Source organism: Phaethon aethereus, assembly GCF_964289735.1.
Source record: "Phaethon aethereus genome assembly, chromosome: 16".
NCBI classification, from domain to species: Eukaryota; Metazoa; Chordata; class Aves; order Phaethontiformes; family Phaethontidae; genus Phaethon; species Phaethon aethereus.
Window position 1 is genome coordinate 1,541,784 of NC_138592.1, and position 18,265 is coordinate 1,560,048.

The window sequence follows — 18,265 nt, forward strand, 5'->3', positions numbered from 1 at the left end:
CATGAAATAACAGGACAGGCTAAGGAAAAAAAAGGGGGGGGGGGCAGGGCAAACAAAAGATAATTTAACTGTATTTTTTTTCACTTTGCTATTAAATTAATGGATCTGTAAAATAAAAATCTTTTTAGTGCCACAGGAACTGAATGTGACACTTGTGGATATGCATATTGTGCTGTCAGTCTTCTCCCTGTCGTGCACTTAAACAGTCATTATGAAAAACCTAGGCCCCATAAAATTAGAAGGTACAGTGGGCCAGTGGCCTGAAATTCAATTTCTAGCTTCTCTCAATTTGACCAGCTTTAATGTTCTTGAGTGATACTCAGAAAAGAGAGTAATGTTTGCAGAACTTGAAGTTCAAATAAAATAACATCTTAGCTAGAGTGTTACAGATTGGAAAATCTGCTGACGCTTGGGATTAAGTTCGCTATATTCACAGAACTTGGTGATTTCAGAGCATCATCTTGGCCTGAGTTACTCTGTGACAGATTGAATTAGACCTGTTCCTGACAGTGAAATAAGACCTTTACTTCCAAAATACTTGTGGGGTTTTTTGGATCAAAAAGATCTCTTTCCCCCCATTAATTGGAGGTACTAATAATGATGACACTTTAATGTTTGTTAATCATTGCTTTTCTGTGTTGGTTTAATGATTTAAAAAAAATATTTTTTTGTATTAAAAATTATGATTGAGCCGATGCAAGAAATTCCATGTTGTTAAAGACTGCTGTGGCTGGCAATATTCAGTCTCTTTGTAGTTCTCTGGTTTGGTTCTGTTCACTGGTATCCTGCCTAAGAGATTAACTGCCAGACTTTTTCAGAAACCCTTGTTGACATAGGTCTTTCTTCTGGAAAATATGCTGCTTACAAGTGTAATCTGTGTTTATAGGAAGCACACAAATGTCAAAAAAGGTAATAAAACAATGGAAACACAGGCAGGAGGAGAGTAAAATCTATATAATAGCAAAAATGACAAACACCATAGCAATTTATTTATTTAATCCAAAAAGTGAATTACTTCTGTATCCAGCTCTGCATTTGACAGCAGCAAATGAATTCTTTTTTTTCCTTCCTCAATATTCTTGCTTATTTGCAGAACACCTGTTAACAGATTTATAATGAAATTCTTTTCTGTCTGGGTGTAGTACTATCTATGTACTTCAATTTTCCCTTTTTGCTGAAGGATTTATAACATTCCCACTTACGTTTCCCTTTAACTGAGATTATTACTGTTTATAGGTTTTAGTGTTGCTTTTAAGTAAACTAGGAGGGATTAAATTGTCTAGATTTGAATTTAAGCATGTTCTCTAAAAGTCCTATCCTGAGTCTGCAAATTTATTTAGTTATTTTGAATGAACGGCTCAGGTCTATTCTGTCATATATACCAAAATCTACTGACAATATTGAGGTTGACTTCCTGCTCATTGCTAGAAAACCTTACAAAGAGGAAGTGTGAATTGCTCAGTATCATTGCTTTTCACCCAAGAATTTACTTTCTATTTTAGCTTAATTGTGAATTCTCCTCTTCTAGAATTGGAATTTAATAGAAAAGGATAATCTTTATAATTCAAAGTTTTCTTAAAAAACATTATTAGATGCTTGTAGGAGAACAGTCAGCCCAAGTTAACACAGTAATTCCTATAGCTGATTCATTCTTCTTACTTGCGGAGACTTTCTGTGCTTACTTTGTCTAGCAGTAGTATATGAAGTCATGCTGCACCAGTTATGCTGGTGGAGAGCAGCATACATGTCCAAAAGAATACCACAGAATTACACCCTATCTAAAACTGAAAATGAAGAAATGTGTTCAAACTTTGCAGACCTGCATGATAAAGACAAGTTATCTAGCTGTATTTTGAACAGTCGTGGTAAATTTGCGATACTGAACTCCTCGAATGTGTGTTTGTGAAGGTGTATTTGCAGTGGCATGCACAATATTTTATTTTTATAGCAGCGGTTCAACAAAACCTGTTATGTATGTTCTGATACAGCAGTAGCAATTTGTGTACGCTGCTACCAAAATGATTGGTATTGGAAGGTGAGTGTCACAGTTCTTCTGTGGGGAAGGTGAGGTATGCCTAGTTTAAATTAGTTTCCCGGGACCTCAAAGATGAGAGATAAGAAGATTCAGAAGTAGAAGCCAGGTCTCCTGATCCCAGTGACCGGAGCCCCCCGATTAGTGTGTGCTGCGGGACTGGAGATAATTGTCTGTGTGTGCTCTTTTTTAGCCTGTGGATAGCTGAAAGGTGATTTGAATGGGAAGAGCAGTCTTGCTGAAAACTAAGATCCCTTTTCTGTTGCTGCTGCCGAGGACATGCATGTGGGCAGTTGTAGCAGGTGATCTGCAATGTGATAGTTTGAGATATTTTTAGGTAGGACTAGGTCACAGTTAAGAGTCTTTGTTGGTTAAATGCAGTGCTTTCTTGTTATAGAGCCTTGTCTTCAAGACTTAATTTATAACCAGCTTGGTTTTATTAATAACAATTTTTTTCTTCCTCTTGGGAGAACACTTACTATAATCTTTTTTTTGTACACCCTATCTTTGGCTATTTTTCAGAAGTTAGTATTTCCAGGAATTATACTTTTTTTTCTGACTGGTGGAGAACATCTTTCTTGTTGCAACTAGCTGATATTCTTGTAAACTTGGATAATTCCTTTTAGATGTCTGAAGAGATTTTATTCAGAAAAATTAACAGAAGTTACAAATATTTGAGAACCACAGCTGTTTTCACTGAAGTTGCACTGGAGTGCCGTATGTTTGAATGAGCATCACCCTTAGTCGTAAGACATCACATATAGGAAAGAGGAAGAAGCGTAACTCTGTGCAGAAGTGTTGATAGAAACTTTTAATATATGGACAACGAAGTATAATTACATGCTTGATTTATTTTTTTTTTCTAAGAGGAGTATTATTAGTGTAGGTTAACATGGCTGAAACTTTAAGGGAATTCAAAAAGTTATTTTACACTCAGTTGTGACTCTTTTTGTGATCTCATTAATATGTAGTGTGTTCATCTTTATCCACAGCCAGAAGTCATGAACAGTGTGAATAATAGTACTGTCATTTGTATAGTTTGAATATATTTAGATTCTGGCTTGCATTCTTTGGAGCAATGAGAAAGTCATCTGCTGAGCAGGAATTGCCTGTAAAAAATAGGTTTATTCAAGCTTCTCCGTGTTTATCTAATAACAGGAGCGAGGAGATGTATTTAAGGTTATCGCAGCAGTAACTTTTGTGGAGATACTTCTCAGTGCAAAGATATGTTGGGGGTTTTGCTAGAAACAGCTGTTCAATCTTTCCATTTGTTTACACCCATTTTCCAGACAGTATTCAACATTGATCCTCCAGAAGGCACAACAGGTTTCATGCCACATCAGTCGATATCGAAATATTACAAGGTATGGGATGTTTTGTGTTCTGCATTTTTTCTCACTGGCATTTAATATCTGTGCTTAGTGTACCAAGACTTGGAAGAATGTGGTTAGTATAGCAAATGATGATGTTGATTACAGGGAAGACATGTAAGTTCTTCCAGAAAAAAACAAAAACAAAAACAAAAACACCACCAAAGGAACTGTGGTTAGTTTAGGTTCCAAGGGAAAAGGAGAGCTACGCAGTAATTTTTAAAGAAACTCTAAAATGAAATTAGGAAATTGCAGCAAATGTGAATTATTGAGAACTTTGATACTGTATATTATGCAAGAATTGATGTGTTCTTCCAATAATCTGTTCCCTTGACTTTAGTTTAGCCTATTACCCAGCAAGCACAGTAGAGCCACTGAACCTTCCCCCCAAAGTCCTTATTTATTTAGAGTTTTGGACTTATGGGCAGTGATGCTATAATGAATTTTAGGAACAGATCTCTTTTTAGATGAAAGGTAACTCATATTCAGTTTAAGACTTTGATACTATTTTTGTAGCTAAATGAAGCAAGTCTTTCTAACACCATCTTTTCTTTTCTAGTCTGCTTTTTTTTTTCCTGGTGGACAAATACCCAAATAATTGGGTTCTTTGTTCAGGGCAGACCATGAAAAGCTGCACTCATAAACTAACTCGGAACAGCTGCTTAAATGGTGATATACTGCTTTGCTCCTTGTTAGATATGTTATGAAAGACTGGAAATAAAATAGTAAAGACAGACGGGAAATAATAGGACCTTACTAACACTATAAAAGTGGCATTAATTACGTTAACTACCCTTAATATGGGCTAGCTTTTTTGAAGGACGAAGTGCAAGTTCATTTCTATAGCCTTCTCTAGAAATGTTTCTCTTATTTTCCTTCAGGTACATATTCATCTGGATAACAGTAATCAGAAGAAGAAACAAAGGACAGATCTCTGGAATTCGTCGTCTGCAAAAAAACAAGGTATGGGACTCAGTTTTGGGGAGGCTCGTGCAAAACCTTGGTTGAAAACTACTCAGTTGCTCCTTTCTGTTCAAATAAGAGAAGACAATTGAAGACATCCCAGTCTGCATTATTTCACATTTGTGAACAGGGAGTCCTTTGGCAAATTTTGGAATGTCATTGTAGGATTTTGAGTGAAACACCACCTATGTTATCTTACATGTTAAAAATGACTCTGAGGAATAAAGGGCTGAACAGAATAACTCCATGAGGGCATGCTCCAGACCTGTCTATATGGGGAAAAAAAAATTAAACCCAAATGGCATAGTAGTGTTCCTTATAGAACTGGAAAGTCTTAAGTATGTGATTAGTATGCCTTGTCACCGTGGTCCAAGTTAAAACCATCAGTAGATGTGAGATCGAGAGAGATTTCCCCCCCGCCCCCCTCCACTCAGCAGAAAACCAGTGGGTGGTTTGATTGTAAAGTTTTTTTGGTCATCTTCTGGCGATGAAGAGACTGGGAGCGTTAGTGTTGCCCCAGAGCTCTCTTTCTCTAGAACAGCGTAGGTTTTTAAGGCTTTGAGGCTTCAAGTTTGAAGAATTCTGTGACTGTTTGAGGATACATTTTTGTGTTTCCAAGTACAGCTCCATTGTGGATACAATGAGTCGAGGAGGTGCTTTTCACTTTTATAATTACTTCTAAAGGGGAGGCGACTAAGCAATCTCAATAGAAAACATTCTTGTACCAGCGCTGCTTTGTGCGCTGCTGGAGTTCTTCTAGTGCAATTATTCCAGTGAAAGAAAATTAATGTCCATTGGTTGCTTGTATTGGTGTAGAGAAAAATCTTCAGAACAGCCCAAGAATGGGATACCCTCCTTCAGGATTGACGTTGAGGTTTATGAAATGTTCTATTATCCTCATATCAGCTGTATTTCTCTGTATAACTGTTTTGTGTTAAACACAAAATTAGTGTTGCTGAGGCTGTAACTCCCTCTTACAAGAAGGAGATGGGTGTATAGACGTGATACTGAAAATGTATGCCAAAGGCATTATCACAGTAAATTCTATGAAAGTTATTAATCTCTGAAATTACTCATATATATTGGAGGAGTTATAATTGGCTCATTCTGAAGCTCTGTAGTCAAGGTTCATGTGCTGTGCCAGAGATAACACTTGAGAATGTGAATTCTTAGCCAGAAAATGCCGTGCCAGGTAACAGGATAACAGCCTCAGGGCACTACTGCTTTCTCTGAGCTATGACCTTTTAATGAGCAACATCTTAAGTTCTTCAGGGCATGTTGTCACTTCTTGACAGTTTTGGCCTCAACTATGCTTTTCAGTCCTTCTTGTTCAACTGAGATTTCTCCCTCTCCTCGTTTCTCTCCTCTCACCTATTTTATTCCCTATGCTCTGCAGAACTTGGTATCTGGAACTACCTCAGTATAACTATGCTTCAAAACAACATATTTAGAAGAAAAGAAACTTGGCTTCTGAATCAAAGGCTTATCCTAAGACTTCTATAAAGCAGCATCGAGCTTGGCTTTGTTGAACTTCAACATTCATTCTTTCTGATATTTTTATTTATATTAATAAATACAATTGGGTGCAAAACAAAACATTTTCTGATTAGAGAAGACAGATATAGATCCCTTTACCTAAGCCTTCTTAATGGAATACTCTCCAACGGTCTCTAAATACCTTGCCTCATAACTTTCTACGTAATTACTCAGTTAAATGCTCGAGAATCTAAGTATTTGTTTTGAAGAAGTCCTTCTCTTAAGGACAAAAGGAACACTTTTCAAAGAATGAGTTTCCATTAACTTAGTTGTTTTGCACATAGTGTCCCCTTAAGTGTTTCCACAAAGTAAGTTCCGTTCTGTTTCTGGAGCATGCTGTTTGGTAATCTGCAAATACTGTTTTCCTGGGATATTGCTCAACTGAGGAATAATTCTAAGCAGATTTTGTTAAATATGTGTGCAGAAAAAGGCTAATAAAACCACTTTTGTTTTATTGCATAATTTGGAGGATTTATACACAAAACCAATACGAAGAATTCTGTCATTTAGTAGACCCATGCTGATATATTTGCTTTTCAAATAAAAACAGTATTTGCAAGTACCTATGCAACAGACTAGCAATTTGTTGAGACTTGCACTATGTGCAAACCTGGCAGAGGCAAGACAAGACTGATCAAGTCTCCAATTTCCTGTGGTGGTATAGCAGATTGTATAGAAATAATGCAAATCTTTTAAGAATAGCTCTTTTCAAAGGATTCTGTGAAAATTATTCACTCAAGCGTAATTCTCTGCAAACTGTAATTGGTGAGGGGAAGTGGCATAGCTTGGGATAGCTGATGAGATTACTGCCCTAGCTATCTGTTCTGTGCACGGATGCTGCTTATGAATGCCATAGTGAACCGTTGCAGCTTTACGTTAAGATGAAATGCTCTTACTCTTGGTTTGCTCTAAATCACCATACTGTAAACTATTAGAAAACTGTTTCTCCAGGGATTAGCTGTCCTTGTACCAGGAGTGGAAAAAGCTGTTGCAGAGATCTGTGCAACATCCTGCTGGTGAATGGGACCTTTCAAATGGATTTAATATTGTTAAGCTTAAGGACATAGAACCCCAGGCTAAAAATGTACTACAATTACAGCTTCTCCAAGAACTGGGCAACTGGTGCCTGGCAGTCATCCTGCAGGGTTAGAGAGAAGTGTATTTCACACTGAGCATTGCCGAGGCAAATGTGAGTGGTTGCTGTTCTGCTCTTCTAGGCCATCCTATATGAGCATGGTTTGCTTTTATGCTGGAATTTCTTAGGCTCTTGTCATAAGTAACTTTGCTCTTGTCTGTAGACACTTATTGGCCTGTCCATATACAGATCCTAACTGTATTTTGTATCAGTTCTTAGTATGAATTGAAGAGATACAGAATTTGCTTAATTCTGGAATGTGATTCTTCTAGAATCTGGATGTTGTCTGGATGGATTTGCCCAAATGAGATGTAAGGATAAAACTTTAGCTTAAAAATAAATGCTCTCTTGTAATTCTAACTAGTAAATGACTCACTTGGCACCTATTACTGGGGATTTCCTGAAACTGTCAACTCCTTCTGGAAATACAGTCTTCGAATGAAATATGTACGTTTAAAAGACATGCATATGATATGTGGATGCTAGATTTTTTTTTTTTACTGAAACTAATAATGCAAAACAGAATCAGAAGCAGAAACAAAAGCTAATGTTTCATTTTAGATTGGCTGTTAGGAAAAATTTCTTCACTAAGAGAGTAGTCAAGCATTGGAACAGCCTGCCCAGGGAGGTGGTGGAGTCACCATCTCTGGAAGTGTTCAAAAAATGTGTGGAAGTGGTGCTTCAGGACATGGTTTTAGGGGGCATGGTGGCATTGGGTTAACGGTTGGACTTGATCTTGAAGGTCCTTTCCAATCTTAGTGATTCTGTGATTCTGTGATTTGGCTGCTCTTGTTCTTGACATAGATGATTGTTTCACTCCCTTGTTTCTTTGACTATCTCTGAAAAGCTGATGCTACGTTTTCAGCAAGACCAGCAATGGTACAGAAAGAAATGACTAGTATGATTTATCCATTTTTCTTTATATCCTTTCTGTTGATAACTTATATTATGCCAGATTTTCAGTGTCATGCACATTGTATATCCATGTCCCACAAAAGATTTGAGCAGAAGTTGAAAGGTTTGGCAGTTGACTGTGGGGAAAATGGAAGTTTTATAGCCATTAGAAATTCCTGATGGAGAAAGATCTTCTCTTTTCAAGTGAGAGCAGGGGTGGAGATTTTTTTTTTTTTAGTGAAACTTCAGTTGTTTGTCCTTCATCCCAGTATTTTGCAGTTCTTCTACCATGCTTCCTCTTCCAGTTGTCCTTGACAGGCGGAACGGAATCAGTGAATGAAGGACTGAGTAGTTTTATCTGCTCAATCTGCCTGTTGCTTGCTGACAAAAAGATCTGATGCTCTGACTTTTCTATAACCATCTTTTGATTAAAACTATAATCTACTTAAGGTGTGAGGGAACAGTGACCTTTTGAACTATACTTTGAACGGGCATAGTAATTAAATCCGGGAAGGACCAAAGAAGAACATACCATACATCTGGAATTTTAGCTTCAACTGCTGGCTCTTTTACTTTCAGAAGTTCAGATGCAATGCGCTATATGCTAGTCATATTCTAATTTTTCCACTTACAGACTTGCTGCTTGGTGTTTTCTCTTTATTTGATGTAGGAAAGACCTTAAGCTATTGGTGTTTCAGCCCTGGATACAGCATGCATGAGCTTGTTCGACAGGGGGTCAGGACAATTATCCTTACTAGTGGGACTCTCTCTCCCCTCTCATCATTTACAATGGAAATGCAGATGTAAGTACCTAGATGTGTGAACAGTACTGTTACTGAAAATGTGCAATCTGGTCTTGTGATTTGAGGTTTTATTTTGGGGTTTTTGAGTGTTCTGGACTGGTAGCCAGTAGGGAAGCATACGATGAGTATGACCAGGATCTTACTGTTGTGTTTCTTTAGCCCTTTTCCTGTTTGCTTGGAGAATCCTCATGTTATTGATAAACACCAGCTCTGGGTTGGGATCATCCCTAAGGGACCTGATGGAGCTGTGCTTACTTCTACCTATGAAAGAAGGTAATGAACTTCCATGTGGAATTCTGCTTTGAAGTCTTGGGTTGCGACATCTTGGGTTCCGCTTACAGGAGTGTGCTAGTGAAATCAGTGGCCTCTGTAGTTCTTTTCTTGGATAAACACTGTGCTAAATAACAAAACCCTTTAACCACTACTGTTGAAAATGTAGAACTGGAGGGCTGGAAGGGATCAAATGTCAGGGCACTGAGTGCACTAATAGTCCTTAATGGCCCTGACCAGCCTCAGCTGAGACCTCCATGCACAACCATTGCCCAGCAGCTCCACTTAAGGTCTGGCATAGGTCTTCAGTCACTGCCCAGCTGTGGACCAGCTCCATCATAACCACACCTGGCCATAGGCCCTGTTGATTTGACTCTGACCTACTGATTGACTTTCCTGGTTGACCTTGGACCTGCCTGTCTCACTATGAACCTGCCTCACCATCCCTGGACTGTGACATTCCTCACTGTCACTGGACCTGCTCCTGGTTTACTGACTTGCATTCCTGGCTTGTTCTTGGACCTTTCCCATCACCATGACTTTGCCTGATGATCTGGACTTGTGATAGAGCCTGGCTACTTGTGATTGAGTCTTTCCTGCTAACCTTGCTCTGTTACTGTGGTTCTGGGCCCTGGCGGGCATGACCCCTGCCCTGCATGCCTTCAGATCATGCTCAGGTATCACCTCCCTGTCCCTTACAGAGCAGTCCACTCTCACTGACATGGAGCCCCATTCTAAATTTATTTGCTGAAAAAGGCTTAATTGATTTGAAGAACATGACTGGGCTTAGCAAAACTACTTTTCGATGTAAAGCTTGTCACCATGATCAGCCTCTCTTTTACCTCTGCATTGCCGCCTTAAACAAAATACATCCAAATATTTGTCAAGCTTTTAATTATAATTTTTCTTGCTTTTCTCTGGTCTTTCATCATTTTGGCTGTGTCTTTCTGTTCTTCAGGGTAGACGGTGCTTCTGCTGCCGCTCCCGCTGCCAGCAGAATATACGGCCAGCAAGGAAGGCCAAAACTTGATTTCTTTTTATATTGACTTCTGTTGTGCAGTATGATAGTCACATTGGCATCTCTGCATATAATTTTAAAAGGTGGTTTCATGCTTTGGTGCACATGGGAGAAGGTTTGCACTTGCCAGTTCTCTGAAGTTAGAGTGGCATCACCTTGGTGCTAGTACTGTGTTTAGGGATGTAATCCTTCTGTGGTGTTTTGAAATGAGGATCAGTTCCTTGTGTATGTTGCATGTGTTCTTCCATTTAACTTAATTCCTGTAGTACACCCAATTTTTTGTGTTGGCACATTCTTGAATCTATTTCAGTTTCAACTTTATAGATGAACCTCTGGCTGAGAATTCTGTAATTTAGCCTGCTGCAGGCCTGACTCTTTTTCAGCAAGACAGAAAAACTAAAAAATAGATCTCAAAGAGCTTTTACTGAAAGAAAGGGAAAAATGACAGATGTTCCACAGAACAGGAAAGGGACTCAGCAATTGTAATTGTTTTTTACATAGAGGCAGTAGTCTGGAAAACCTTTGGACTGTATTTTTCATTTTCAGAAGCTTAGTGGGCCGTTTCAGTGTGTTTTGTTGAAGATACTGTCTTCTGAAGTGGGAAGGTTGGGGATTTCCCCCCCACCCCCCACGGCCTAGAACACCTTATTTTTTGAAGACAGGGAATTCACAGTGTTTGCTGTGTTTTGACAACATCTGTGTGGTGATACTGGTATTTGTAGGTCTCATAAAAATAAATATGTTTGGGTTTTTTTCCTTGCATATGTAAGGTTCCTGGGAAAACAGTATGCAAAGCTACAGGGCATTAAAAAGAATGAAACACAAAGGCATGAGAGAACAGGTGACTCTTCAGTCAGGGCTGGAAGAAACAGATAAATACTGCTCATTGTAGAGTACAATTTTGACAGTACTTTTATAGTCAAAGCAAAAGTGATTTACTTATTTTATGCCACAAGTTGATAGTAACCATAGTGACCAAATTCACCCTTTTTGCACCTGCAGCCTCACCACACCTAATTAATCAATAATTATTTTAAATAGTTGTAACCTTAGTCAGGCTTGGCAGTATCTGCAGACTTTTCTGGCAGATCTTTTACCACTAAGTTGTTAATGTTAATCAGAAAACTCACATGGCTGCCCATTTCCACTTGTTACATTTTGATAATATTGAAATAATAAGAATATTTAATAGTAATAGTAATGTATAGTCCAGGTATTGCTAATTTTGTGCCCTTGGTAAGGGTGCTTGCCACAGGAAGGAGAGCAATTGGAGGTACGGATATGCTATTTTACATGAGTATCGGAGGAAGTCAATATGTATGAAAAACATAGAAAAGGAAATACAGTGATGTCACTTGACTTTTCTTCTTTGTAGGTTTTCAGAGGATTATTTATCTTCTCTGGGGAAAACAATTGGTAAGTGAAGTGTGCGGATTTCAGAAATGGATTGTTGCACAGGATTTTTAGACATATCCTAGAAGTAGAAATACTAAAGATGACCTAAGAAGACAGAGAAAGGTAAAGGATTGCATTGCGTATCTAAAAGCTGTCTGGTTTTGTATGCCTCTGTTTGCTCAGGCAGCTGGCTACTGTAACTGCATACAAAAATGAGTCTGAGTCCTTGGTTCAGTATTTCCAAGTTAGGAGTTCATTTTTGTTGTCAGGGATTTGTGTTTGGGTCAAAAATGTGTTTCCTAGACATGGGCAGGAAGTCGTGCAAACTAGAAAATCGATGCAAAGAAATGATGCAGCCAAGCATCGTTTGCAGAGCAATTAAGGATCACAAGAAGTCAAGGCAATTTCTTGTGATATTTTGTAAAGGCGCTGTGTCAAGTCTGCCTTAAGTCAGCATTTATTGTTTTGGTAATGTTTTACAAACATAATAGAACTACAAGATTTTAACACCTGAAGACAGAATAAAAGAAGAGCATTTGTGTAGCTTGGCTGAGATATGATTGAAATGAATCTGTTAAATCTAGAAATGTTTGAAGGAAATGGAGAGTAGTCTGGGATGTTCAGCTTGGCCTAAAAGGTGAAATTAAGAAAATGCTTTCACAAAATACCAGATTAATGTTTTTTTTCAGTAAAGTGTGTGCTATTTGACTAGAAAACTCTCAAAAGCAATCTTGTCATACCTCATCAGTTGCTTTGAATGTTTAGACTGCAGTGGACAAAGAGTGGAGAAAATAAATGATCTAAAAATAGATCCTACTGTCACAAGGGAAAATATGGCAGATGATGATGTATCTCTTTTGTCTATAGTGTTTGCTGTAGCTCATAATATTTTTTTATCCTGTTAACACTACATTTTACAAAGCTAGTTGGGCATCTGTACTGAAGTTTATACCTTGACAACAAGATTACTGAAATTGTTTTAAAAAATGAAGAAACTTCTAATACACAAACATTTATGTCAAGAAAGCAGAAAATATTTTGGAAGGAGCCCATGCTGTTAGTTTATTTTTCCTCTACAGTCTGTATACTCCATCCCAGGATGAAAATGCCCCAGCTATACACTTGCCTATCTCATCGCAGGTAACCTTGTGCGAGTTGTACCACATGGACTGTTGGTGTTCTTCCCATCATACCCTGTCATGGATAAGAGCCTGGAATATTGGAGAGTATGTTAATTGCTCTGCCTTTATTAGGTGATTTGGTTACACACATCAGACAGTTTGTAGCTGTGCTATCTAACCATGCTTATTAAAAATGCTTTGTTAGTAAATAAATTATAAAATCTGGAAAGTAAAAACCCAGGTCAGGCTTCCTTCATTTTGATCACAATACACTGAAATGCAGTGCTGTAGAAACCAAACCCAAAAGAATCTTAATGCGTTATCTCATCTGACCTGATCTCAGAGTTCATTTAATTTCACCAGACTCCTCTTTATTAAATCCCCAAATTATAGTTGGCTTAAGTGTTTCAACTCTTAGGGAAAAAATCCCAATATAAGCATTTCTCTTTTAACTTGTAACTGTTGCAACTCTAACTTTTGTAACTGCTATGCTCATGACTTGAGTGTCCCTGGTGAGACTTGGTAGAACAGTTCTGTTTTACCTCCTCCTTAAACGCGAATGCTGGGACAGAGGTGTCATACTGCGGAGTGGGTCTCTGGGAGGTGGATGTTGGGAACTTGCAAGTTGGAAGGAAAAGAAATGGATCTCCCATCTGCGTAATGTCCAGGTTGCACCAGCTGCAGGGGATCACCGTTCGTGGTGTTAGGATTTCATGTTTCTGCTTCCATCTCTTCCTTGGTTTGGCAAGAGAGGAACCGACTGTATTGGGGAAGTCTGTGGTGACCACTCCTGAGCATTTCCTTTTGTGTGGGCACTTCTGGTACGTGCTTGCTTTCACATGGCCATTTCCGATATGTTCGTTATCTGTTTAACAGGAGCATGATTTTGCTAAAAGAATAGAAGAAGTGAAGCCAATGTTTGTGGAACCCAGGAGCAAAGGAAGCTTTGCAGAGGTTGATTATTTGCATTACATACCTATAACACTTTCAGAAACTGTTTTTATGTTTAAATACCTTCTCTAAGATGTATTTGGGTGTTAAACACCTGAATTTTATCCTAGGATAAAATTAAAACTCTCTGACTGCTGCTTTGAAGTATAGTTCTTCTGTGCATCCTTCCTTTACTCTTTTGGCCGGTTGTGTAGGGTACAGTCTTCATTTGAAATCCAGTGATGTAACAGCAGCTAACATACGTATGTACTGAGTAATGGAGATGGTAGAAAGCTGTCACTTCAGTAGTCAGCATCTTTTAATGTTCTACAGGACATTTCCTCCCAGCTTGTCATGCTTTGGGTGTTAAGGAATTGTGTGGTGTCGTCTTGCTTCTTTATAGCAGCTCTGCTGCTTAGAGTAAATAATATCCTTTCCTGGTTTGCCTATTGTACTCAAGGATCTGCAGAAACACAGGACAGACCATGTTTCACCTTATCAGAAGCATCTGACAGTAATCTTTCATGCTTACCCAGATGTATTCTATATTTCACAGTAATGTAAGGATTTTTCTAAGCAAATGGCTTCTCACATTTGCAATTAGCAAAAGTAAAGGAAATTGCACTAAGCCAAATTAGTCCCATTTTAGATCAAGTATAAGTCAAATTTAGCTAGTACAGCTTTCTACTTATGTATATGTGAAGGGTAATACCATTCCTGCTCTTGTTTAAACTAGCTTATCTTTTAGGTAATGGATGCCTACTATGATAAAGTTGTCTGTCCTAAGTCCAACGGAGCTACATTTTTGGCAGTATGTCGAGGGAAGGTAATGTAAATGAGAATTTGTTTCCTATGAGATCAGATTATATAGTTGATGGTGGGGGGGCGGAAGTCATTCTGGATTTCAGTACATTTCTGTTATTTGACTAATTATACGTGGAAAAAAAACAGGAGGAGGAGGAGGATGCTCTGAAGCCTTTTCAAAATTATGTCAAGTTTCCATATGCCTCATTCCCGTTTTTATTAAAGGGATACATCTTTGCATTCTTTAAAGGGGATGAGCATTGTGCTTATATTTCCTGTTGGCTGCCCCCCAAAAACTTAACCCACTAGATGAGACCAACAGGTTTGGAGGAGAACTAAAAGAAACAATTGTAATCAAACATGTTAGAACAACACTGCTAAAAACCAAAAATATTGCTTAGCTTTAAAAAATTTACATTAACTTCAAGTCCTCTGGATACATTTGACGGCCTTTCATTTACATTTTCCAGTGCTGATAAATGGATTTATGATACCAATTAAAATATTTGCAAAATCATAAATTACTCTTAGAGCCTTCTTGCTGCTGCTTACTGCCTGCCAAGTTTCAACTTCTTTTTAACCTTCAGTCCCAGTCGTCAAAGCAGCTGTTAGATCAGTGAAGAAAAGGCATAGCTCTCTTTGGGTGGAACACTCGGTTGAATATGAATAGTGTGTTACCCTGAGAGGAATGGAGTCTCTGCAGAGATCATGCATTGCAGTAACACAGAATTGAAAGAGAGACTGTTTATTTTATTGTAGTCACAGGGTTAATAGTATGACTGCAAAATTGGAAATATTTGAGAAGATAAACAGAGAAAGACACATTGTGAAAATCTCTAAAACTAGTTCCCTTAGCAATCACTTCACGATTCCCTCCCAAGTTGTTGCTCAGCTTTTACATTGGCAGTAGGTCCTAGCAAATTTTTTGTGTTCCCTGAAAGAAACCTAAAAAACCCAGTCCTTTTTGTAAAAAGGAGATTCTGTCCCAATTGCTCTAGTTGTTTTACTAGCTGTATCTAGGCCTAGGGTGTCTTTAAAAGTTCGCAGGAGGGGTTTTTTTCTTGTTTTGAGGGGGTGAAGGGCAGGTTCAGTTTTTATTAGGGTTTTTTGTTTTTGTCTAAGGTTGGTCTTCTCATGGTGGTGGTAGCCTGAGGAATGTCCTTTGTGCCCAAGATAAAATGTCCATAAATACAACTGTAGAATTGCCAGGTCCAGATGGATTATAGTGCATGCTGTGATTGTTTCTTTTAGTGGCAGTGCTGGCTTAAGCTGAGTAGAGTTGGTCATTCCAATCACCCATCCATCCCCGATGTTATATTCCATCATAGCTGCTTGTGTGGCCTGGTAAATGAGACCGGAGACTGGATTCAGCTGAAAAACAAACCAACTTCCTTCCCGCCCCACCCTCCCCACCCCCCCGGAATTATTTTTCAGTCTGTTCAACTCTGATTTTGTTGCTTTCACAAAGTAGTTTGCCAGCACGGCATGGGACATGAACATGTAAAGGGGATGAGCGACAAATACTCGAACAGATGTAAGCAGCACAGCTGGTGGATATGATGCTATAGTCTGGTGGATTCCGAGCAGATTTCTGGTAGCTTTGTTATTGCTTTGAAATGATTCTGTTCATTTTTAATGTCAGAGAAGGTTTGGTATGTTCTTATCATGCCTTGTTAATGATTCAGGGTATGGAAGGTTTAAACAGAGGTATTGACTGACATTTAAGAGATCTGAATACAGCTGTTCTGCTTACCCAGGAATAAGACGTATGTATTAATGGTGTTGGCGGTATGCTTTGTCAGGGCCTCTTAGAGGAAAAAGCTATGTTTAAAGTCCTGGTAATAAAAGCAAAAAATCTAGTTGAAACTATTCATAACGTATTCATAAACTACACTTGGCTAGGGATTTAATTTAACGGAGGAAAAAAGGCCATTAACTGCTGAATTGCTCTGAAATGTCACTTCAAATCCTGTTGATAATGGAAAACACTGTCTCTTCAGGCCAGTGAAGGCTTGGACTTTGCAGACATAAATGGACGAGGAGTCATCATTACTGGGCTTCCATTTCCTCCTCGTATGGAGCCTAGAGTTGTTTTAAAGATGCAGTTCCTGGATGAAATGAGAAGAAGTGGTATGGGTGCACAGGTAATACTGGGCAACTTTTCACTGTTGGCTGTTTGCAGGTTCCTGTCATTGTTTCTCCCTCTTGTCTCTGGACTTTGGCTTTTGTTGTCCTCCCAACATCATGGGACCATGAATATCCAGAAGTCAAAAAACCTTGGGAGTTTGTCACAAATACAATAACCTTTTTTTAAAATAATGTTAAGGATTCCAAACTGTGTCTCCAGTGACATGGTCTCAATCAATACAGGCTCAAAAAGTTATATAATTAAAGTTTCAGTCTAAACCTTTGTATGCATGTTATCCATGTATCTTTCTGAGGGAATTATTCAGAGAGAGGGCAGGCAGGAAGAAAAGTCTATGCTGGCTGGTTTGGGGATTTTTGTTTTGGTGGTTTGGGGGGGGCGGGTGTTGTTTGGTGGGAGGGGTTGTGTGTTTTGCTTGGCTTAGTGTTCGGGGTTTTTCTTCTATTGCTTCAGGCATGAGAATGAATGGCATTATAAGTATAGATTATTGTCCTGCAGGATAGCAGTTAGGTCTTAAGTAGTATGGTGGTCTGTTGTACTACCAAGGGTGTCAGTGCATCATATGCTAAATAGTCCTTCAAGTTGGATATTGCTACTTGAGTCTTTTGTGCGCTGTAAGTCAGGTGTGATATTCGAGTCAACCTGTATTTGGTTTTCCAAAGCTTTTAGAGATTTGTCAGTAGACCTTGTTGAATACATCTTGTTCGTTTCTTTAGAAAGAAATAGTGACTGTAGAGAATGAAGAATACATTTTACCTGGTAAATAATGTTAGTTCTTTCTCCCACCTGTTGCAGTACTTATCTGGGCGTGAGTGGTACAGTCAGCAAGCTTCCCGGGCTGTTAACCAGGCTATCGGCAGGGTCATCAGACATCGCCAAGACTATGGTGCTATCTTCCTATGTGACCACAGGTGAAACCTTGGCTCTAGGCCATAAACATACATCAACATCTTTATATCCCAACACGGGTATTGGTATTTTGTATACAAATGTGCTGATGTTACTGTTTGGAGAAGGCTACAGTTCCTGAGTGACTAAATTATTTTATATAATAGGTTATATAAAAATTGCACTACTTCAAGAATGTAACTAGTACGTTATCTTCTGCTGCCAAAATATACTGTCCTGAAGCTGCAGAAAGAGATTAATGATATTAATGCAAAATAAGCCAATTTGTTGAATTCCTATTTGTAATGCTACTGGAAATTATGTAGTAATAACTTATGGCTTTGCATTTTCTCCATCATTTATTTGAGAAGGCAATCACCAGTATTGCAGATTTTTGAGAGGAGAAGATTGTATTGCTGCAGCAATACAATCTATACTAATATAATGTATTAATTTTATATTACGTTACTATTAATTGATATAATATTACTTAATATATGTATATAATAAGCAACAAGAGATTAACTGGTAGCCTTCACTGATGAGGCTTGACTGGGAACAGTGAGGGTGTCACAGTTCAGTACTACTGTTGCACAGTTAAAGATTTTTATGGACAAAAGGTAGGAATTGGCTGATTGCATGGTACATGATATCAACAAAGCCCTTTTCTCCTGAGTGAAGAGAGAATCGCCCCATTATAATTACTGCACAGTTTCAATCTTTTGTTATCTTGCTGCTCCTGCCCTTGTCCTTTTAGAGCCTGCTCTAGCATTTGTTTAATTCATGTAGGCCAACCTGGCAAATAATTCTCTCCTTTTCCAATCCTGCACAGGTTCACAGCTGGTGATGTAAGAGGCAAGCTGCCTTCCTGGGTCCGCCCTTACGTGAATGTTTATGACAACTTTGGGCACGCAGTCAGAAGTGTCTCCCTCTTCTTCCGTGTTGCTCAAGAAATTGTAA

General features: G+C 38.6%; 1 protein-coding gene across 1 annotated transcript in view; it reads left to right on the plus strand.

Moving 5' to 3' along the window:
* The window catches only part of RTEL1 (regulator of telomere elongation helicase 1), a gene marked incomplete at both ends in the record, with an annotated part of 49,412 nt that overhangs the window by 11,536 nt on the left and 19,611 nt on the right, over nt 1–18,265 (plus strand). The window contains 11 exons of the mRNA XM_082007377.1: nt 3,322–3,396; nt 4,284–4,365; nt 8,601–8,733; nt 8,893–9,006; nt 11,397–11,437; nt 12,557–12,642; nt 13,414–13,491; nt 14,216–14,293; nt 16,272–16,415; nt 17,213–17,328; nt 18,138–18,261. Coding sequence (XP_081863503.1) covers nt 3,322–3,396; nt 4,284–4,365; nt 8,601–8,733; nt 8,893–9,006; nt 11,397–11,437; nt 12,557–12,642; nt 13,414–13,491; nt 14,216–14,293; nt 16,272–16,415; nt 17,213–17,328; nt 18,138–18,261 — 1,071 coding nt within the window. The remainder of the gene's footprint in view (nt 1–3,321; nt 3,397–4,283; nt 4,366–8,600; nt 8,734–8,892; nt 9,007–11,396; nt 11,438–12,556; nt 12,643–13,413; nt 13,492–14,215; nt 14,294–16,271; nt 16,416–17,212; nt 17,329–18,137; nt 18,262–18,265) is intronic.